The 24,164-nt window shown below is 29.2% G+C and overlaps 1 protein-coding gene across 1 annotated transcript; it reads left to right on the plus strand.

Moving 5' to 3' along the window:
• Positions 1–668: 668 nt before the first annotated feature.
• Positions 669–3,677, plus strand: LOC147813493 (uncharacterized). The gene is made up of 3 exons (XM_087160055.1): positions 669–1,715; positions 2,382–2,628; positions 2,914–3,677. Exons 1-3 carry the CDS (start codon positions 669–671, stop codon positions 3,675–3,677), a joined length of 2,058 nt encoding a protein of 685 aa, XP_087016181.1.
• Positions 3,678–24,164: the final 20,487 nt, after the last annotated feature.

The raw sequence follows: 24,164 nt of genomic DNA on the forward strand, positions 1-24,164 counted from the left end.
GTAAAACTTTACTTGACGGTCAAGCTAAAACTTTTATTTTCACACAACGTAATTTAACATCGTGGTTATTGTTTAAAAATGCTTTATTAAATGAGTTCAGTCATCAATTAAATGCCGCCGAAATTCATCGTCAATTAAGTAATCGCAAAAAAAATCCACACGAATCTTTTATGGAATATTTTTTTGCCGTACGGGAACTCGCGTGTAATTGTAAAAACCCAATAGACGATTTTTCTTTATTTGATTATACTATTGACGGTATTTCCGATTCCCCCGCTAATAAATCCATTTTGTATGGAGCGAAATCTATTTCTGAATTTAAAGATAAATTGCGTATTTATGAAAAAATAGTTAATGATAGAAACAAAAAATCTTTTTTCCGTACAAATCCTCGCTTTTCCCCTGAATTTCCCAAACGTGAGCGCAGTAATTTAGTACGTGACAATGTACGAGGATATGATTTTCAAAATGATATTAAGTTTGATAAACAGAAATCATGTTATAATTGTGGTGTGACGGGGCATATTTCACGTTTGTGTCCTGATAAACAACGAGGTTTGAAATGTAATTTATGTAAGAAATTTGGACATATTGCTTCTAAGTGTAATAATAAATCTACTAACCAAACTGATAACACTGTAAGCGCAATTACACATTCACCTTCTTTGATGTATAAAACTGTTAATGTCAATAATACTTCATTTAATGCTCTTATTGATACTGGAGCTATGAAAACAATTTTGCGGGAACAAACTTATCATAAAATAGGCTCACCTCCTTTAACTTTTTTTTATGGTACACTAGCAGCGTTTGGTAACGGACATATTAAACCAATAGGTAGTTGTACTCATGAATTTGTAATAGATGATCAAGAGTTTAAAACAAATTTTTGTATAGTTAGAGATAATATTATGTCATATGATGCTATAATTGGCATGGATATTTTAACACAGGCAGAAATAAAAATTAATACCGCTGGCATCACTTTAACAAAAATCGAAGATAGTAGAACGGAACCCGTAGAGCAATTTTCTATTTCAAATATTTCCATTAAAAATGATTTCGAATTAGAAATCGGATCTCGCGTTAGTCAAACACAAAAAGAAACTCTTCAAAATATGGTTTCAAGTTATAAACCTACCAAAACTAAAACTTGCGAAATTCAAATGTCAATAAATTTAAAAAATGAAACGCCAATAACTCATAGACCACGTCGATTACCTTTTACAGAACGTAAAATTGTTGATGACCAAGTGACAAAATGGTTGGCTGACGGTATTGTTGAACCATGTTCATCCGAATATTCCAGTCAGGTTGTAGTGGTAAAAAAGAAAGACGGAACCCCAAGAGTTTGTATTGACTATAGAGCGTTAAATAAAAATGCAGTTAAAGATAATTACCCTTTACCACTTATTGACGATATATTAGAAAATCTTCAAGGAGCAACTACGTTTAGCAAAATTGATTTGCGTAATGCATTTTTTCATTTGGAAATAGAACCGAACAGTCGTAAATATACATCTTTCGTCACTCATAATGGTCAATTTCAATTTTTACGCGCACCATTTGGCCTTTGCAAATCACCCGCAGCTTTTCAGCGTTATATTAACACTATTTTTAAGGATTTGATAATTAAAGGTCATATTATTATTTTTATGGATGATATGACTATACCATCGAAAAATGAAGAAGAAGGTCTCGAGAGGCTTGCATCGGTATTTTCACTCGCTTCTGCTTATGGGTTAGAGATAAATTTTTCAAAATGTACATTTTTAACTAGAAAAATAGAATTTCTCGGACATGTAATTGAAAATGGTAAAATGTACCCATCACCACAAAAAATTAAAGCTGTACTTAATTTTCCCGAACCCAAAAATAGGAAGGATTTACAATCATTTCTTGGTCTAGCTAGCTATTTTCGAAAATTCATATTAAATTTCTCCATCATTGCGCACCCTTTAACTGAACTTTTGAAGAAAAATCGCGAATTTAAATTTACCGAGAATGAAATACAAGCATTTAGTAGTTTAAAACATAATTTGTCTTCTCCACCCGTTCTTAGCATTTACAATCAAAACGCGGATACTGAAATACATTGCGACGCTAGTATTCATGGTTACGGATGTATTTTAATGCAAAAGTCGATAGAAGATAATGCTTTTCACCCGGTATATTTTATGAGTAAGAAAACGTCTGATGCCGAAGCGAAATACAGCAGTTATGAGCTTGAAGTCTTAGCCATTGTACAGGCTTTGAAAAAATTTAGAGTTTACTTGCTAGGGAAACATTTTAAAATCGTGACCGATTGTAATGCGTTTGCGATGACATTAAATAAAAAGGATTTGTGTACTCGCATAGCGCGCTGGGCATTATTGCTACAGGATTTCGATTATATCATTGAACACCGTTCCGGTTCTAAAATGTACCACGTTGACGCACTAAGTAGATATCCCATTATGATAGTACACGATAGTCTCATTACGAAAATTAGAAAAGCTCAGGAAGAAGATAGTGAAATCCAAACGGTTAAAGAACTTTTGAAAATTAAACCTTATGATGACTTTTTTCTTAAATCTGGCATACTATACAAATTTGTTGATGGTGAAGAACTTCTTGTCGTTCCTGAAAGTATGCAGAATGATATTATACGAAATGCTCATGATCGCGGACATTATGCCTCTAAGCGTACTGAAGAATCATTGAAACATCAATTCCATATTCCTAAAGTGAAAGAAAAAATAGACCGTTTTATTAAAAACTGTGTTCCTTGCATTTTAATAAATCGAAAGTGTGGAAAACAAGAAGGACTGTTACATCCGATATAAAAAGAATCCATTCCTCTGCACACTTATCATATCGATCATTTAGGACCATTGCCTACCACAAACAAGAATTATAAATACATTTTTGCAGTTATAGACGCTTTCACAAAATTTTGCTGGTTATACCCAACTAAATCTACAGATGCTACTGAAGTTATTTCTAAATTGGACTCTCAAAAATATGTTTTTGGCAATCCATCACGAATTATTTCTGATCGTGGATCTGCATTTACTTCTAAACAGTTCCTTGAGTATTGCACTGCTGAACAAATTGAACATTTTCCTGTAACTACTGGTTTACCGAGAGCAAATGGACAAATAGAAAATTTAAATTCTACCATAATTTCTGTAATCTCCAAAATATCAATAGAAGATCCTAACAAATGGTATACTTATGTAAAAGACGTTCAGAAAGTCATTAATTCTACTTTTCAACGAAGCATTAATACTACCCCTTTTCAACTGTTATTTGGTACTGCTATTAAAACAAAACAAGATCTGAAAATTACAAATATGCTGAATGAGGAAATTCAAGCCATCTTCGTTAACAGCCGTGACGAGTTACGGAAACAAGCCAAAATACAAATACAGAAAGTCCAAGATGAAAACAAACGAACTTACAATCTTCGGCGAAAACCATCTGCACCCTTCAAAATTAACGATCTAGTGGCAATAAAACGCACACAATTTGGACCAGGATTGAAACTGAAACCGAAATACATAGGACCTTATACGATAACAAAAATTAAACCTAATGATACTTTTGATGTCGAAAAATGTGCTTTTTTTGATGGACCTTCAAAGACCAGTACATGTGCAGAATACATCAAACATTGGTCTGATGATATTGCTTAAAATGACATTCTCTTCAGAACTCTTTAGAACATTTTTACTTTTTCCCCGAGATTTATTGTTTTTTTATCTTGAAAATTATTTTAATATTTTGATTATTAATATGTCTTTTGAAATCTTTTTCAGATGATGTATAGGTATTTAGAATGTAAAATGATATTTAGCTATTATGTAAGTATTTTTTTTGAATTTTTTTTTGATATGCCCACCTGAGGGCAGGTGCTTCTTGTCGGATGGCCAATGTGGGAATCCAACCCCCACTACAGCAGCGCCACCCCACTTATGTTAGATTCCAGCTAAACGCTCAGACGGAGCGGTTGTGTTATTTCCATTGTTGTTATTTTTTCATTAAATTTGTTATTACAAAAGCGTAGTTATTTCAACCATACCTGACGCCAACCTCCACATATATATATATATATATATATATATATATATATATATATATATATATATATATATATATATATATATATATATATATATATATATATATATATATATATATATATAAGTCATTTAAGTTGGGAGCAATATCGAAATCATTGTTCATCGAATTTCATTTTTGAAACCTCTTGTCACAGATTATACTTTCCCTTACAGCGTTTAAATTTTTTCTCATATTTCTTTGCAGCATTTTATACAGATTGCTAATATTTCAAGAAAATTTTCTAATATTTTCCATTCCTCTTGGTTGAGCATGCAATATCGAAAAATGCGTTTTTGCATTAGTTCAATATTGCACTTCATGGTTTCCATTCTTTAAATAGACAGAAAGAGACAAATCTCTCAAAGAAAATGAAATCCCTAATTAAAACTCACAATATTCCTAAGTTTAAAGACTGAAAAAAACCGTGCTGTTAGCATACATGCAAGCTAATAAAAGTCATCAAGAATTGAAGAAATACATCGTCTGATTATTTTGAACCATCTTAAATGTTTTAACCGTCTTAAGAATTTTAAGTGTTTTTCACCAATATGCTTATTATTTTTCATCCAAACGGTATTTCAATTTAAAATTTCTCTAATTTATTAAATTCTAATACTGAAACGTTGTTGCCAAATATTCAAACGAGACACATTAAACGTATAACTATATGTTTGTGCAGACACATTTTAAGGTCTGGATCAGTTATGTCTTCAATCCTGGGTTTAGATATTAAGAAGATAAACATTGTTAACAAAATATGTTCCGTCTCTGATTATATGAATGTAAAGAATAGTTCAATTTAACTTAAATATTTATTTAAGAGGTTATACTGTCTCTTTGGTTTCTGCAGCTCCTTTAAGCAAAAACATTATCATTTTATTTTAATTTCTTTCAGATGTATTATTTAGCGCTTTAGATCTAAATATTTTTTCTGCGTCACATGAGTTTTGTCTTTAAAAAAAGTCTTGTTTTTAAAATTCGATTTCTCAGGAACTATTTGACCGATTTCACTCAAATTTTGTATTTTGTCATGTAGAATTATATTCTTTAAAATGATGTAAAAAATAATTTACCTTGAACTTACATGCATAACGCTTTTGCTACTTTCAATATGCCTGCACTATTTTGTTTTCGTTTTCTTACTCAACTAGAGAGTTTAAAGTTGTATAAGTATTTCTTTTTTACATATATGGAGTGAATAATTAATACCATTAAACGCTAGCAAGTTTTCTGAAAGCTTAAAAAAATAACAGATTTTCATAATTCTTATTAATGATAGCAAGTTTTACTTGAATTGTCTTCGAATAACTTTAAAAAAAATAATTATATAACTGTAAAAATTGTGCTTTTTTTTGACTAGATAAATCGGTTCATAATTATTGCTAGTATTGCTCATTAATTACTTTCCGGAATATCTTGCACAAATTAAAGCATTATTAATTGATGATGTTAAACATGCTAACTAGTAATATATTACCAGCGAATGAACTTTTATAATTATGATATTTTTCTGATTTATTTCTTGTATCCCAAACGAGTAATTCTACAGAAATTTCCCAAATACACTTTCCAGACACGTATTTACAAATAATAATTAGATAAGCGAATTCGTATCAGCTCCATTACGCTTATTTCTCAAACTTTACTTTTGACAACTAAAGAGTCTCTCCAGGTCCTTACTTCTCTCGAACTGAAAAATATCTCTAGAATACCACAAAGTCTTAGAATTTTTGTAATTAACTTTTGCGCAAATGTTGAATGAATTATACTTTTTTTAAAAAAATAAATAATAAATAAAATTAACAGCCACGTCTTATATTTATTTAACCTTAATATTTTAATGATTTAATTTATGGCAAAGCTTTATTGTAACGATCAAATGGGAGTATATCCCGATCATTTTTGATTTACATATATTATCAATAAGAAATGTATAGTGCAGAAAAAAAGATAAACGGACCACCCTGAATAACCTTTGATCAAATGATCAGATATTCATGTTCCAGGAGTCAATTTAAATTGTTCAAAAGGGTAGCCTCAAATATGCTCGAAATCAGACTCAAAACGTACTATCTCTGATTAACCATACCTTTTTTTCCAAAAGATTTGGATTTCTTTCTCCCAAAATATTGGATATAGCCGCAATCAGGGAGCGCTCTGTCGCCAAGAAAAATAAAAAAGTCATAGTTTTAGTGCCCTAAACTTGAAGCAATGCAATGATTTTAAACTATGTACATATTTAATCTTGCTCTGAAGAATTATCTGCGCTTTAGAACAGACAGATAACTTAAATTTTTTCAAACGTATTTAACTTTTCTTAAAAATCCCCGATCAGGTGCATTTTTCAACCTAGATGAAAATATCAATATCAGACAGGTATTTTCAAGTTTTGCTATTTTTTTATGAGACCAGTTGTTGAGACCAGACCATCATTGGAGGAAGTTGTTAAATATTGAAGACCACATATGCTTTTCATTTTCACAAAACTCCGGCTTTTCTCCATATTGGTGCTTTGCGCCAATTTCAAAATAAGTGTAAACAGCGCTGGCTTTAAATAAATTAAACTTGACCTAATAGCCATGAGTAACAGTTGCAGACTCACAACAGTTATAAAAATAGCATATTACATGGAAATCATTCTTTATATTATTTTATATTGCAACGGAGCCTTTGAAAATCAGCTTTAAGTTGTTATACTACAAAGGGTAATTAATGTTTTCATATTTATCTTCTTAAATATTGATTTCAAATAATTCATTATTTATCTTTTAAAAAAATAAACTAAGTAATTTACAGTACAAGTACACAATATAAATACTATGATACTAATAATGTGTTTTAAAAAAATCGGAGACTTTTTTAATTCAAGTATAAAAATCGCTCTTGTGGTCAATGTTTATTGGTTTCAGAGATTGGTGAAAATAAGGTTCTGAAGACATTTAAAATTATTTGTTTATTGTAATTTTTTGAAAATGGAAAGAAAACTCACTTTGTTCTGAACGATTCATTTTGAAAACGCTCAATTTGTCAAAGCTCTCTTCACCTTATTTTAAGGAACTAGTGGGTTGCGCCCCCAACTCGCTAACGCTCGCCAACCCCCGAAAATTGCTACGCAATGTTATATGGTTTGCTCCGCAAACCAAGCTCGCTTCGCTCGCTACTAACTTAGGTACATTACAAATGCACAAAATTCTAAGAATTCGAAACAATCATTCAAATCCATATAACAACTTTTTTTTCTAAAAAAAATTACTTCTTTTTAGTAAGTACTGAGTCCTTAAAATAAATTTGAATTCAAATAAATGACATGTAATTCGTTAAATCTATTAGAAATGTGCTATAGTATAAAATCTTAAGATAAAATTTATAAAACTGATATCTCTTTAAAAAGATTAAAATTTCGGCTATAATTAAGTCTATTAAAAATTTAAATCAGTGAATTGCAATGGAAAAACCTGCATAAACAAATAAATTCTAGTAAAACAAATTAATTCGTGATATAAATAAAAAATTGTCAAATAAATTCGTAATACATAAATTCGCGGGAAAAAAAAAACGCTTTCGACAAAAAACCAAAATAGAGATCTATCGACAAAGACTTCTGCCTAGCTTATGCTCTCCATGGTTATTTCAGTTTCCGTTTTTAAAAGCGCTATATGTTGAGCCATCTTAGCTAGATTTGGCATGTGACATTTTTAGCGGTAATCATTGGTCTATTTTCTAGCGTTGCCATTCGGGGAGTTGTAATGAGGCTTTTTTTTTATCGCCGTGTAAGAGAAATATATATATAGATAATTATTTAATGTTTTCATAAATTTTTAAGTGAAAATAACTGCTATTACACCCGATGTTTTTATTTTCTAATTCTTTTTTCCCTCCTTTTTCATGTAAGTATAAAATGATAAGAATTTTAATTCTCTTTCTTATTTCTACAAAATGTAATATAAATCTAAAAAAAAAAACATTATTATTTTGAGAAAAATAAAGAGATAACTGCAGATCAGTTAATATTAAAAGCAAATGGTAATATTTTTATTTTTCGTGCATTTCTAATGACCAGTTAAAGAAGAAGAACAGCAAAACTTGTATATCCTTTTTATTATTTAAAAGAATTCTATATTTTTAAATATGAAACATTGGAATAAAGAACCGTAGAGGAAGAAATGTTTTCAAAACGTGCTTCTTCAAGTAAAGTGTTTGCTAGATTGCATTATTTTATTTTTTATAACCTTTCTTTTCTGTTGCATCTGTAGTTTTTTTTCCTTCTTTTAAGTGTGAATATTTAAGTACGTTCCCTCGCTTTCAACTAAATACTGAGTATTTTTCTTAAATATAAATATTTTATACAGTTACAAAGTGTTTAGTTCTAATATGGAAATTTGAATATAAAAGAGAATTGTCTCTGATACGTAACTATAAAACGATTTCTCTTTGTTGTTTGAAAAATATTTAAACATATAGTATTACACTTTGAGCTTTTCTTTCATATTCATATATTTTAAGTATATTTTTTGTGATGATTTATTTTCAGTAAGTTCGTAAGCAAGTAACTGAAATAGAAAGAAACCATGTTACGCTACTCTGCGAAAGTGAAATAAATTTAAAACATACGTAGCACATACGTGTGTTTTGTAATAGATGATTTTAATACTTGAGAACATCTTAAAATAATTGAATAAAATGTACGATTCTTAAACAAAAGAGTCATTTTTTTACGAATGACACAATTTTAGTATAAACTTTACCTTTTGCGAATTTTATTAAATTTCAGGTTATGAAAATTCTTAAAAGCTTATTTTTTATTGTCACTGCATTAGAAAAATTTTCAAATGTGTAAAATGTCTTTAAGTAATTTTTTTACATTTCTTCATTTTTGGTAATTAATTTTCACAGCTAATAGTCCGACTATTTTCTTTCAAACTCTTTCTTCATTTATTTACTACTTTTTCAATTTTTAAATTTTTTTCCAAAATCGTTTTTTTTATTTTTCGGATATTTAAATGCTTTCCTTTCAAAAACTGAACATTTTACAGCACCATAACATATTTGAAGCAAGTTCCTCCTGAAATTATTTTTAAAAAATTCTATGAATAAAAAAACGCTAGAAAATTCCTGTTTGAATGCATGGTCATTTGTTCGAAAAATGTTCTTAAAAATAACAGTTTTGAGCACCAAGCGTTTTGTTGCATAAAATGACATCCTATATGCCTGACAAATATGTGACAGTTTCGTTATATTGCAAATGACTCGTTGCATTCTCGTCTCATTTACTGTAATGTTTTGAATACAGAATTGCAGGGACTACATTTTACAATAATATTGTCCTCAAAAATTCCCAAGATTTTTTTTCTATGTGGTTCAAAATTTAGAGCATTTAAAAGTGAAAAGAAATCGTAGTCTTTAACTTTTTTTGTTAAAGTGCAATCGAAAGACAAATTACGTAATAAACATAATTCACACAAAGTTAAAGTAACGCCTCTAATTTATTTTGTATAGAAACAAACCGGTCTTAATGATACAGAGAGAAAGGAACTTTATTCTTTGTCGTCATACCGCTCTCTTCACTGAATAATTTTTTCTTGAAATCTGCCATTGATGAATCACATCATTAGAGGCATTGGCAAAGATCGATGGTGGTTATATGTAAGACACGGTAGTTTACTAGTAAGAAAGGAGACAAAGAAAAAGAAGAAGAAAGAAAAAAATGACAAGGCAAATACAATTACAAGCGTGGTTGTCTTGACAAAGAAGAAAAATGTCCGTGTCTGCATGTCAATATGGAAGTTGTCTCTTGTACTATTAGCATTAGAACAATCAGTTGCAGTTTCCTCTTTTATATTTTGCACAAAAAAATAAATAAAATTATCCATTCAGCAAAATGGTGGTGTGATTATCATTTATTTTATGCATGTTGTGAAAAACCTAAAGCGATTAAGTTACTTATTTTTTCTGAAAATTCCCCTTTTCGATTAAAAAAAAATGTTTGTTAAAATTGGCTGTGTAGCTTCATCTAACTTTTTTTTGCTAACTCTATGTAGTACATAATGCTTTTTCTAAAGATAATAATTGAAAACTACATTATTTAAAACTTAACTTCTTAAAAAAACTTTATAAATGCATGCCTAACATACACATTGAGCGAAGTTGGGACGAAAACTACTAAACGTCACAAGAACTATCACTAAATAGTGTTGTTGACAAGGAAGGAAGAGAAGAGAAAGAACCATGTTGTGTTGAGTTGAGTTGATGGATAGGACCTATGCTTCTCGTTTCTATCATCTTTGGCTGCTAGAGAAATAACAAACATTTTACATTATTACAGAAAAGTTTTCAATTAATTGTACTCAGTTTAAATCTGGCAATAGTTCGGATTCAGCGCGAAAACATTTAGGGTCGATTTTTCCAGTTCTAACCTACATAGAATTCATACTTGTGGTTCTCAGTAAGTAAACTCATTGAACAATCAAGGTGTGAAGATCCGTTTTGTTATTCAAAAGATTATCTATTTGCTGTAGTAACTTGTAATCGCTTGATCCTACCTTCACGATTTATTCTTAGACTTAGACTAAAGTTGTTTATGGGGTACACCTCCGTAAATCGGACACCTCACTCTTTCATAGGTGATAAAGCCCTTTGGTGAAAGAGATAATTACAGTAAGTGCAGGTCAGCGAGAGAGAAGTAGCAGAAGTGGTAACGGACAATAAGTTTAAACTTATGGAATAAATATTCTTTCTGTTATACCACAAAACCTTATAAATATGTTGGTAATATATTTCTTTACTAAAATAAAACTGTGCTAAAATAAAACTGTGCTTTACTAAAATAAAACTGCTGTTCTTTACTAAAATAAACAGTGGACTGATCATAAAGACCCAGTTCCCAATAAGACATCTAAGTCAAGCATTGATGTGATCATTGAGCGTGTGGTTAGCATGCAAAGGGATAGATGTTGCGTGATAATTAAACTGTTCTACAGTAAATTGCTTGACTTCGCGCAGAGGCCGTTTAATTACCAAAGCGGGGAAGCCATCCCCTCTGAAGAGAATCAAAATTGCGATGGCATGTCTTCGGATCATTCTCTAAAATGTTTCCGAAACCGTCTGATTAAGTCCAATGTGAAGCTCTAATGCGATGGTAAACTGACTAATATTACAAACTGACTAATATTAATAAACTGACTAACATTAAATAAATTGATTATATTATTTTCTAAAATAAGTAAAATGTTTGCCATTATTAATCAAATTTCATATTTCATAAATTTGATGTTTAATTAAAGCTTTAAATTTGAGCAAAAATAAAAAGCTACTTTATAATTTTGTTATGAACCAAGTTTACTTCTTGCATTAAGAAAGTCAGTGTCAAAATTCAATTTTTATGAATTACTAGTTAAATACCCATTATTTCTACTTAGTGGGAAAAAAAGCAATCACTATATCAGTACTGGAGGACTCAATAAAATTATGAACAAAATATAAAGACATAAATAAATATAATTAATTAAGCAAAAATAATTATTTTTTTCTAAATTTATAATTAGGTTTTGCCCCTCCCAAGAGCTTTATGTTATTAGACAAAGGAAAACTTGTTTTTACTAGAGCAATCCATCACAATAAAGATTAACTTTGTTTAGAATCATTTGGCATGATGCTCTTGCTCGATACCAACTCATGATCGTTAAAATTTACCACAACGACGAGATTTTCTCCATTACCTACTTCACTCTCATTAAAATATTACATACTTACATTAAGCAATGAAAACTGTCGATGATATCCCTAAGTATTATAAATCAAAATAAATTGTCAAATGATACTAAACTTTTTAGAAGAAAAATATTAAACAAAATTGCCATATTACTGACGCTTATTTCATTCTAGTAAAAACTACTAATTGAAATTAAAAATGGAGCTTAGTTAAAAGCAATATTAATGATGAAATGGTATTAATTCGTTAAAGAGGAGAGTAAGAAATCACCCCACTATTATTAGGTAAACAACTATGGTAAACAACTATGTTTTGGTAAAGCATCAAATTAGTACAGTAATTATTATTAAACATAAATTAAAGCTTTATTAGCTAGCTTTTATATAATAAATATAAGACTTGATTAATATTCAAATTGAATAGTATTATAAATCTCCTTATGCACTTAGAAATTAAAATCTCCTACTTTAATTTATTAAGTATAATTGCAGAACCTTCAGTTCAGTTTGAATTTATTATATGAGATTTTAAAATTTATATAAATATTAATGTATGTAAAAGTATGCTTGATTATTTGAAAAAGATTTTATCACATCTTAGAGGAAAATATTATTTTATAAAGGAATCTGATTTACTTGTTGATTTTTTGTTCAACTTCACTCCTTTAGATATTGGTGCGGGACAATTAGGATTTTTTGGGAAATTTCTTTTACATTTTTCCTGCTGCCCTTTCATGAACGCACTGTGGTGACAAACAAATAATTTACTGCAATGAAAAAATATTTTCAATCCAATAGAAATGTACTAGAATTAAAAGTATTTTTTGTAAATTTATTTGTCCATTACTCATGATACAATGGACAATTCATAATCATTTACTTTGATGGGAATTACGCATCAAAAATTAATAAAATAAACATCTTAAAAGACAATTGCTTGATTTCTTAGGAGTCAAATAATAATTTTTCGGTATTATAAAACATTTAACAAACCAAAAAAACATTAAAAATAAATTATAACTAGGTAGGCAAAACGCTGATCTTTTTGTTTCGTTTAACAAAAGTAGATGGCGCCACTAATACAATTTTAAATTTGAAACTTAATTTTAATTTAATTTTAGTAATCCGCACGAAATAAATAAAATATTAATTTAATTTGATAAAAATTAATTTAATGCAATAAATATCAAGTAAAAACTATAGAGTTTTCATTTCATAGTGAATATAAGAAAGGCAATTAAACTTCGATTTCAATGTTATTCAATAAATTAGAGTGATATTAGCTTCGTAAGAATTGATGCATATGATAATCATAAATTTATCGAAAAAGCATTTCCCGCATCTGTTCCTGCATTCCACAGCCCACAGTCAATAAAACTGAGATGGGTACAGTAGGCAAAGGCTCTCTATCACCCGTATTCACCACGCCGAGTTAAATTCAAGAGGAACTCGGGGATCGGAAAATCCACAGTTCAGAGTTACTCTCGGGTTAACCCTCGCTTTTTATTCTCCAACCGTTTTCAACAGAGGATTTCACAACTCGAGTTTAACTCTTGCAATAATATATATATAACGAGGCCTTTGATTGGGCAAGGTAAAACCATGTGACTTAGTATATAATATAAACACGTGAATAAACAAATTAGCGTGAGTATCGCTCAGCATAAAATCTTACAGCAGTTAAAACTTTTTCCGTTAGAGTTAAGGCATTGTACCGATCTGTATCAGATTCCAACTTACTGCCAATTTTGGAGATCAATTCTTCAATCGTTGGTTTTAAGAAACGATATCTTTTAAAAAAGTCTATTTCATCTAACTCTTCTGGTCATTATTTCTGATAGTTGGGACATATCTTTCCCTTCTTTCCACAGTTTCAAGATCTTCAAGCTCAAACGCAGCGATAGAATCCTCCATCTTTTTTGTTTACAAGCTCCTCGTGAATAGGTTACCCTCCGATAACTCGGCAAAAACGGAGGGTTACCCGAGAGTCAGAACTGTCGATGAAAATCTGCGAGTTTGGCGAAATTTCGGCTGGGGAATAACGTTTCGCACTAAACTCGTGATTTTACTCTTACTCATAGATAACCCGGAGGTAATCCGTGTTGGTGAATACGGACGTATGTGGCGTAGCGACATTAAGCTTAGTTTCGATATAAGTTAAGATGACACAAAAATATTCAGTTTGATAATCTCTATTTTTTGTTTAGTAAATGCTTGTTATCTTTGTTATTTTTTCGGTTAGTTGTTTTTATTTCTTCGTTAATGAGCTAACGCCAAACAGTCGTTAAAAAATGGGTTTTTTAAACATGCATACCCTTGACAGAGTATAGTATCACCCTCCACGCGCTCTGTAGCGGGAGATCTCAATGTGGAGCTCTGCAACGGGGAGCGAGATCGAATCCTACCGTTTACCTGGATGTATGCATCTTCATGCTGTCCTTCTGTGAATTGTGATATTTGTCTATAAGGACTTATAAGCTGTACTTATGCAATTGAATACACAAACCTGTATGTATGTGTACCACTAAATAAATAAATAGAATTTAGTAAAACCAAACTTTCCAGTAAACCATTAACATGAAAATAGAAAAAAAATACTAATTGATTGGATCAAATATCGTAATTTTTGTTTTCTTCTCCAGAAACATGGACCATTTACATTAAAAATGTTATAATGATGCAAATACGTTAATTTTATCAGAATTTTTTAGCCAGGAAGTCAGCTTTCTCGCTGCCTGGAATCAACTAAAATATATCAGCATATTAAAGCAAATATCAATGCATAAAAAAATGTGCTTAAATTCTTTCTTTTTTTCTTTTTTTTTGATTTATTGACTGAATAAGATTATTTTAACTTCAAGTCTAAAAGATAAAATGAAAACTGTTTCTATTTTTTGTTCTGTACTGAAACTTCTAAAACGACAAATCTACCGTTTATCTTGGCGTTCACTTAAATAACAGCAAACATACATTTTGAAATGTTATGAATAATGCAGAAAATAAACCATGAAGACACTTAAATAGGAAAAAAAGTGTCTGAAAAACTGTATTTTTGTTTTAAATTATACCAGTTAACAAGAACGTGTAAAAATTTCAAATTTCTGACAAGATTTTTACATTAATGAGTTTTTTTCCCCGGATCTTCTTTAAAATGCAAGTTGTATTTATTTTGTTCTGAGTTCCAAGCTTGTCTCTTGACATTTTCCTCTTGAATTATTTACTTTAAAGATGTAAACTTAATTAGAAACTTAGTAATTTCCTTCTGGCTTATTAAATTCAGTAAGAATGTTTTTTTTCCACCCTATTTAAGTCACGAAATAAGTTTCGGTCTGTTTACTAATTATCACAACCAAGTGAGATGTAAGAATGAAACTACTCTAAGAGACATTCCGTTATTTTTAATTTTTGGTAGAAAATAAAAACAAAAATCAGAATATTAAAATAATTTTTTTAGCACTTTTGTAGTATTTACTTACTGCATAAAATTCTTATCATGCATTATTCTAATTATGTATGTTATTTATGCGACAGTTAATCATTTGGTATTTTTTACTGGAAAGTCTAAGCAGAAAAAAATTTAATATTAAGCTGGCCTGTGCCTTCCCTATACTATAAAACTGGTAGCAAAATTGCTAAAAATATATTAGAAAACTCACGACCTCACCTTTCCAATTTAATATGCAGAAAACGAGAATCATCCGCATAGATTTTCTAACAAAAACAATTATTACTTTTTAAATAATTGGAAAGTTAAAGAATTTTCAATTGTTCGTTTGGTACCAGTACTACCAGTATTTTAATTTCGGATGGTCACTGATAAGCTTATGTAAACAGCGAGTTTGAAGATCTCCTTTAATATATAAGGTGTCCCATGATTATTGGGACAAACTTTAAGAGGAGGGAATGGACATCCCAAAGTTTCTGCTTTGCATAGCAACCCATGGTAGGAAACGTCTTCTTTCAGCGCTTGGTGGTGTGGTTCACAAGAGCATTGGAAAAAAAAACAGACCTATAAGACAGCAGTCATGGGATCTGTTATTGCCAGCCGAGAAGCATGCAACTTTTTACTAACACCGAGGTTGCAGATAAGCACATGATGTACAGATTGGCAAAAGGAAATGCACGAGCTGCAGAAAGTTTGCGACGCTAGCAGATGCGGGCCGTTTGCTGGTACTCGGGTTCCTACGAACAGTATCCAACTCATTTTGTTCCATGTATCTGACAGAAAACTACGGTTATTTTGTATTGTTGTAAAATTAAGGGCGAGAGGCTTCCGGCAATAGAATAGATTTTGATGTCTTCAATCTTGCTTTCTTCTTTAATAAATCTTCAACTTTTTATAAATTTTTCATATAATTTAATTTTAATTATTACTTTATTATACTTAGGTATAGATTCCAAACATATATATTAAAGGTGGAGATAACTTACATTGTCTATATTTATTAAACAAAATTGCATAAAGTACATATATGACAAAATTGTATTTATTTTATAATTTAAAATCGTTATTTTAAAGTAAAATTTTTACACGATTTATTTAAAATCTGCTAAAAATTAGGTATTTACATATTTCTGTATTTTAGTAATTTTGTGTAATCAAATTAAATTTTTAGTTTGGGCTTTAAGCACATTCATTAGAGTTTACACAATTGAATTTTAAAATTGATATTTATTCACAGATTTTTTAGCTTCAAACCTCTCCTTCAAAAACTTATTTACTTTAGATAGTTTCAAAATTTGTTGTAAATAAAATTAGATAATTTAAAAAATGCACCTATTTTATTGCTTGAAAATATTTTTTTTTAAAAAATAGAATAGCGAAGAATATACATAGAATAGAATAGCGAATAATATATAATTTTTTTAATTGAATATAAGATTTGTGGAACTGCTTGTTTTTAAATTTCATTATAAATCCTGAAGCTAAGGAGCAAAACGCAAAAGATTTAAATCTGGATTGTTAGGAATTTCTCGAAAAAATGGTTCAATAATAATTCATTCAATTGCTATTTTTCCATCTTCAACCAGAAAATCAAATGACCATAAAAAAAAGAATCTATTCAAGCACTTGACTGTGACTCAATCGTTTCTTAGCAGTTTTCAACTAGTATATTTTTAAAGGAAAGAAGAAAAAAAACAAGAACATTATCCATGCCATGGCGTAGGCCCAGATATTCACAAACTAGACGCACCGTATGATACCAGAGGGGGATGTGCAAGAGCTGTAGCCCAGAGGGCTAATCGGTCTATATCAAGACCGACAGAATGTGAGTTGTAATCCCGAGAAGACATCAAAATATGTCTAATGTTCTTTCAACATACAAAATGTTTCTGACGTCTTAATGCCCCTAATTATTAAAAAAGTCCCAAATTGATGCCCTTGATTATTAGAATAGAAAAAAAAAATTATAATGAAATAAAATATATTAATATATTAGTTTCTATCACTCAAGATAGATGGCGCCGCTAAACCATCTAATAGCTCAGCATATTTACTGTTAAATTTTTAAGGTTGGTACTGCTACTTAATTACTGCAGTTCTCAAACTGCAATAATTTTCCATTCCTGAAGAATTCTGTAGTTCAATTGGCTAAATCACCTCAGTCTTCAAACTGCATCTTTTTTATAAGTTTTCTGCTGTTTATTTTTGGCTGTCACACGTCACAAGTTTCACTTTGCGTTTATAATTTTGAGACAAAAATTTATACACGCTTACAATTTAAATTCTTTTGTTCTTAATTATCACACACATTTTCTGAATCTTAAACTTTTTAAATTAGTGTTTTTTCTCGTTTTTTTTCATACAATAAGCTAGAAGTTGTTCCAACTGTGGAATAAATTAGAAACTTTGTGAAAAAATTTCACATTTATGAATTTAATATCTCAGCTAGCTTGAATGGATTTGTTTTGATTTTACTGAATACTTCCCTAAAAATGTTTTGATTAAAAGCTTTATCCTAACAAAATAATATTCCACCACATTCAAAACAATAAATCACTGAATATAAGTTTAGAAACAAATACTAAAAGAAGTATATTTTAATGGCACATTCAGATACCCCATAAAATGGCAATCAATAAAAATTTATCATATTTTCAACTTTGCCTGACACCATTATCTAAGATTTATGCATACTTAAAATATAATTCCTTGAGAAACAAGTAAGTATTGAGTAAATAAGGCACGCATGACACTCATATCAGAATGCAAATCGAATGAATAACATAGATATTATGTAAATGGAATATCCATTCATCACATGATGTTCTAATCTTAATGCATCTCGGATTTCCTTGAATAAACACATGATTTATTGAAATTCTCTTCGTTAAGTATTGGCAGAAAGGTTAAATGGTTGAACTGAAATCACTGCTTGAGCGTTGTTTATCAGAAATTTATCTTAGATTGATCTACCGATGCGTGTAAGTTGTATTAAGAACAGCACGCATTCCAGCTTTGTTTCAGGACGATATGATATTTAGTACAAGAAGTTCCAGTATTAGTAAACTTTAAAGCCTTAAAGGAAAGTAAACTCAATCCAGTGAATTACTTTTCATTCCATTAAAGTTTGCTGTGTGACAGTGATGAATATGTTACGTAATTAAACGTAGCATGTCACGTGCTAGGACATCAACATAATTGTGAATGAAAAATTTTGTTTTCATATTAAAATTTAAAATGGCCATCTTAATCTCGGTAAAATAATTTGCGTTGCATTTAGAACAGCACGCATTCTATCTTCGTTCGTGGATGATATGCTATTTAGCGTACGAGGTATCGGTAAAAATGAACTTTCGAGCATTGAATGAAAGTGAACTTGATCGAGTGAATTACTTTTCATTCCATTGAAGTTTGCTGTGTGACAGTGATGAATATGTTACGTAATTAAACGTGACATGTCACGTGCTATGACAGGATCATAATGATAAATGGGAAATTTAGTTTATATCTTATAATTTAAAATGGTGATCCTAATCTCGGTAAAATAATTTACGTTGCATTTAGAACAGCACGCATTTGAGCTTTGTTCCTGGATGATATGCTATTTAGCATAAGTATCAGTGTAAGTAAATTTTAGAGCATTCAATGAACTTGAACTTAATCAAGTGAATTACTTTGCAGAAATTTATCTTAGATGGATCTCTCGATGCGTGTGATTTGTATTTAGAACAGCATGCATTCGAGCTTTGTTCTAGGAGGATATGCTATCTAGTGTAAGAAGTATCAGTATAAGAAGTAGCATGATTAGTAAACTTTAAAGCATTAAAGGACCGTGAACTTAATTGAGTGAATTACTTTTCATTCAACTAAAGTTTGTGGAGTGATAGTGAAGAAAACATTACGTAATTAAGCGTGACGTGTCATGTGCGTACGTGCTAGGACATGCACATAATGATCAATGAAAAATTTAATTTACATCTTACAATTTGAAATTACCACCTTAATATCTGTAAAGTAATTTGTGTTGTGTTAAGAACAGCACGCATTGCAGTTTTGTTCCAGGAAGAGATGCTATTTAGTGTATTGAGTACAAGATTCAGTAAAATTAATGCTTCGTTTGTTGAAATTTAAAGGAATTGAATGAATTATTTTTGATTCTCTTGAAATTTATTATATAACGGTGATGAATATGTTATATAGTTAAAAATAATATACCACATGCATAACTGCTGGGCCATGGTAAAAATATCCAATTAAAAATCTAATTTATATTTTAAAATTGTTTGCTCAATCTCATTTAAAGTGAATAGGAATAATACAAATTTTAATTATCTTTTTTTTAAGCAAAAAAATGACTGTTAAGAATTTTCCCTAAGATAATTGCAAAGAAATAATTGCGAAGAATTGAGAAATGGAGTTAAAGTACAAATAATTTAATACAAAATGAAAGAATACAATTTCATTATGATGCAAAAACTATGATTAGTATTTATCTCAGCAGAGGAAGTGGGTGTGTATATAATTAAACTGATGGCATTCATAGGATCCTAAGTTCATGTTCTACTGAGTGGATCCAAAAAATTTCATATGTATGTTATTTAGATCATACGGCCGTAGATCACAGCTGATATAACGCAGTAAATAAAAAAAATATGGCAGTTACATAAACAGAGGAAACAAAGATAACAGCAAATAAATATATAATATTTCCTTTGTTTACCCACCAGTGTGCTATATAAGCATTGAGCACGCTTTGTTAGTCAACAATATAAGCAAAATTGCAAATATGTTTAGTCGCTTACAGAGTCTAGCAGCACAGAGTCATCTCTAGAGAAAATTTTGTACTATTCTTATGCCTTAGATCTTGGCTCTGTGACCTAAAGAACAATGTTTTGAAGTTTCGTTAGCATCAGCTTCGTAAAACGGGGGCTAGGAGCATTTGACCACCTTTAGCTTCAACTTGAATACCTCGTATTAGCATTATTGGACTTCTAAGTATATGTTTATTATTTTTACCTGGGAATACTTTTATTTAGTTAATGATTTTCATAGCAACACAATTTTAACTGCTAAAAATTTTTTTTCTTTCCATTTCTACACTTTTATTCTCACCTTTGTTTATCTCCTAATCTGTTTTTAGAATTTCTTATTTAATATTGTTTCCAGATTCCACTGGCTCATCTCTTTCTTCCTTGATCTAACATGCTTTTAATTTTTTCTACATATCTGTGTTGTATTTCGATCATCCTATGTTGCAACACAAGAAGAGTTAAGTAAAGAAATATTTGTCCCTTATAATATAATTTGTGCTTAATCCTATTTTTTTCTTCTTCTGCTGTATTCAAAAGTTGTTTATTTTAAATCTTATATGCTTCAATGATTCCAAAAAATAGATATTTCAACATAAAATATTATTTTAATATTTTTAAATGCGGCATAGATTTTTTTTGAAAGGCCAAAATTATCAAAAGAACATATATTTCATAAACGACACAAAGTTTTGCATAAAAATTAGTTATTATAATTCATGTCTCTAAATGTCATACATTTTGCATATAAAATAAGTATTAGGGAAAGTAATGTCATTTCGGTACATTAAATATACGCTAATCCTAAAAAGCAATTATTTTTTTCGATCCATTTCGATTCATTTTTGATCTGGCATTGAAAAGTTGTTGCTAACGAGGTGAGTATATTATTGATTAAAAATAAAATCTTGATGAAAAATATCAAATGCACCAAAATGACATTACCTTCCAGTCCCCCTAATATTTGTTTAATACAACATTTATAATTTAGTCATTGTTAAATTCTTTACTTACCAGAAAAAAAGCAAAAGCTGTACAGATTTGCAGGAGGAAAATATAATTGATCTGGTACTCAAAATAACTTGTGAGAAAGTTACTGTTATATAGGTATGAATAATTTAAAACATATTATATTATAATTAAATATGGGACGTCAAACATATCATCAATGCTTTATTCAGATAGAAATTTTTTTTATTCACAAAAAAATCACCTCACACACATTTTTTAATCTTTGAGGGAAAAAAATTACAGTGTTTTCAGAAAAACATTTAACGAGAAAAAATATTTATCCGAAGAGTTTTGTTTTCAAATTATAAGCTTGGCTTAGTTCTTTAATCAAATAAGTTTTTCTATTTTAACCATCGGTTTCCAAAAAAGAGGACAAAAACGGAATTTTTAGAAACCTGTTTTTTCTCACATATAAGACTATATCAGGTAGTTCATGTCTTATTTAGATTTAAAGAGTTATTACTAAATATTTGTTTTATTAAATTAAAATTTCAATTTCTTAGTAAACCTTTGAAATATTTAAAATATGTAAAAGAAATATACTCCAAAAATGGTACATCAAAATCGTTCTCATCAATAAATAGCAAAAAATAAGCAGCAAAACGAAGACACTATTAAATTTACTTTTTGTCTTATCCTTAAACATGCTTAGATTACAGAATCGAGTTTTTAAACATCGGGGAAAAATAAAGCACACGAACTAATTAAAACAGAAATAAATTACATATTAAAAGACAATTAAAACTCACTTTGAACAAAAGCAAAAATATGCATCCTTTGATATTTCAAATACAGAGCACTAATAAAAAAATAACATGATGATTTATGTTTTTTTCCTTCTTTTTTAAAGGAGAATAAAAGTATAATTCTCAATCCCTCAAAATCATCTAGATAATTTTTGCTGTTTTTTTATGTCTTGAATAAACTATAATATATTGTTTACTACTGTAGCAGCTATCATTTGCAAGAAATATTAATGAGAAATATCTTAATGGAATGCTTAATTAAAATAGTGACAGGCTTAATTAATCAAGATTAACTATTCATCTCCTTAAGCCTAATTGCCCTCTGAAGCAAAAGAAGAAAAAAAAGACACCACCTTCAAAATGGTATTTTTTAATCAGATTAGACACATGCCATCTAGTACTTTCATGCCTGATACACAAAAACTTTTGTCAGATAAGAAATTATTGGTTTGCGCAAAATAAGTAACTTAATTGAAATTATGTTTCAGAATATTACTATGTTATACAAACTAAGTTGTAAAAATAATTTTCTGGTCGAATTTGGGGATTATTGGCAACTAAAAAATATGAACACTTTCCTTGCACGGCTATCGTATAAATACTGAGTGCACTTAAAAACTGAGCATTTTCATTTTTATGCTATAAGATTTATAAAACTATATATTGAAATAGAATTATATTTTTTAATCTTAAATTTATTGGACAAATCATTTATTTTAAATATTCCAAAATACGTTAATCGAACCTAATAAAAAATACAATTATTATTATTATTTTAAATTTCAGTTTTGAACTGTAAAGTATTATGATTTTAGTAAGTTTTAGTAAGAAAATGAGTTTAGAAAACATTCCTTCAATATTTCTTATCTAAATTTAAAGTAAACTATGTATTATTTACTATTTAAAAATATTGATTGATTTTTCTTTTAAATGTACAATGGGATTTCCTTTCAAATTGTGACGAATATGATTACATGAATGTAATTATGGGTTTAATACACTAAAATTATAATTTTAAACATTTAGATATAATAAGTATAATTATAGATAAAGATTTGATATATTTAGAGCAGGTAAAAGTAATGTTGTAAATCCTATTTTCAATGTAATAAAGATAGGGAATATAATAAAAATAGGTTAAATTTAAAAGACAATTAAATAATAGTGAGTCATAAATCTAATTTTGATTTATGACTCAACCTATAATTTAAATGTTATTTGTAATTTATCTTCAAACTTAGAAAAAACTGTTTATTATTTAATTTTGTTACAACTTCAATATTTGAACTTTATTTATTTATGAAAGACATGATTACCTGGCTGTAAATGAGAACGTGTCCTAGACTATTTTGGACAATAACATATTGATTCAAGCTACGAAAGATTTATTGATGTCATTAAAATAATACACGTTGAAGTTGATAAATGCGGATAGGGAGCAGTTAATCAGTTTAGTTGGGTTCGTTCATTAATTACTAATGAGCTTAACGATTGAGACAATCTACAAATCTAGGCGAGAAAAATATTCCACACCGTAAAAATGTGCGAAATTCATCATTCAATTCTCACCGAACAAAATAATTCGTTCGCAAATCAATTTCAAGAAAACTTTCCAGTCCTTTTGTTTCGGAACGAAGTTAAATGTTTCGTCGTTTCTTTTCAAAATGAGTTTGTGTTTGTTTTAGGAACTAAAGACTGATTAATGGAATCTGAAAGATTCTCCACCTTGTATTTGTGGATTTAATTCTTAAAAATGTTCTTTTCAAAGTTTAATCCATTTATTATAACATAATACTTTTCAAAGATGTTCGTTTTCGCTTTTGAATATTTCTCAATAGTGTTTTTAAAGTTAGAAAGTTTAGAAAACACGCGATGTGTCTAAATTTTAAAGCGGTAAAAACAAAAATATCAAATTACATAAGTTTCGAAAGAAAAATATTTCGGACATTTATTATATATGGTCACATATATGAATTATAAGATTAATTCTCAATTGCCTGTGTTAAATGTATTGTTTTTATTTTGTATAATTATCTTTAAATGTCTCAACTATTTACCTAATTATTGTTGGTAACTGGAAATATCTCTGTACAATTTTTCGAATGAAGTAAAATAATTTTAAAGTTTAGTTTCATCTTTCAATAATGTGGTAATTTTAAACGCAAAGTAAAAAATGATAGCTATTTACATAGAATTTTAAGACTAGCATAAATAAAATAAAGAGAAATAACTATAAAACTTCAAGTTATCTTTACGTAAACGATGATTGCAATAAATTAGCCAACGCAATAAGCTCAACGTCTTAACGTATTCCAAAACGCATTCTACTTTTGACTGCGAAAA

The sequence above is a fragment of the Parasteatoda tepidariorum genome, chromosome 3 (assembly GCF_982258835.1).
Source record: "Parasteatoda tepidariorum strain Cologne lab strain chromosome 3, Ptep-v5.0, whole genome shotgun sequence".
Lineage (NCBI taxonomy): Eukaryota > Metazoa > Arthropoda > Arachnida > Araneae > Theridiidae > Parasteatoda > Parasteatoda tepidariorum.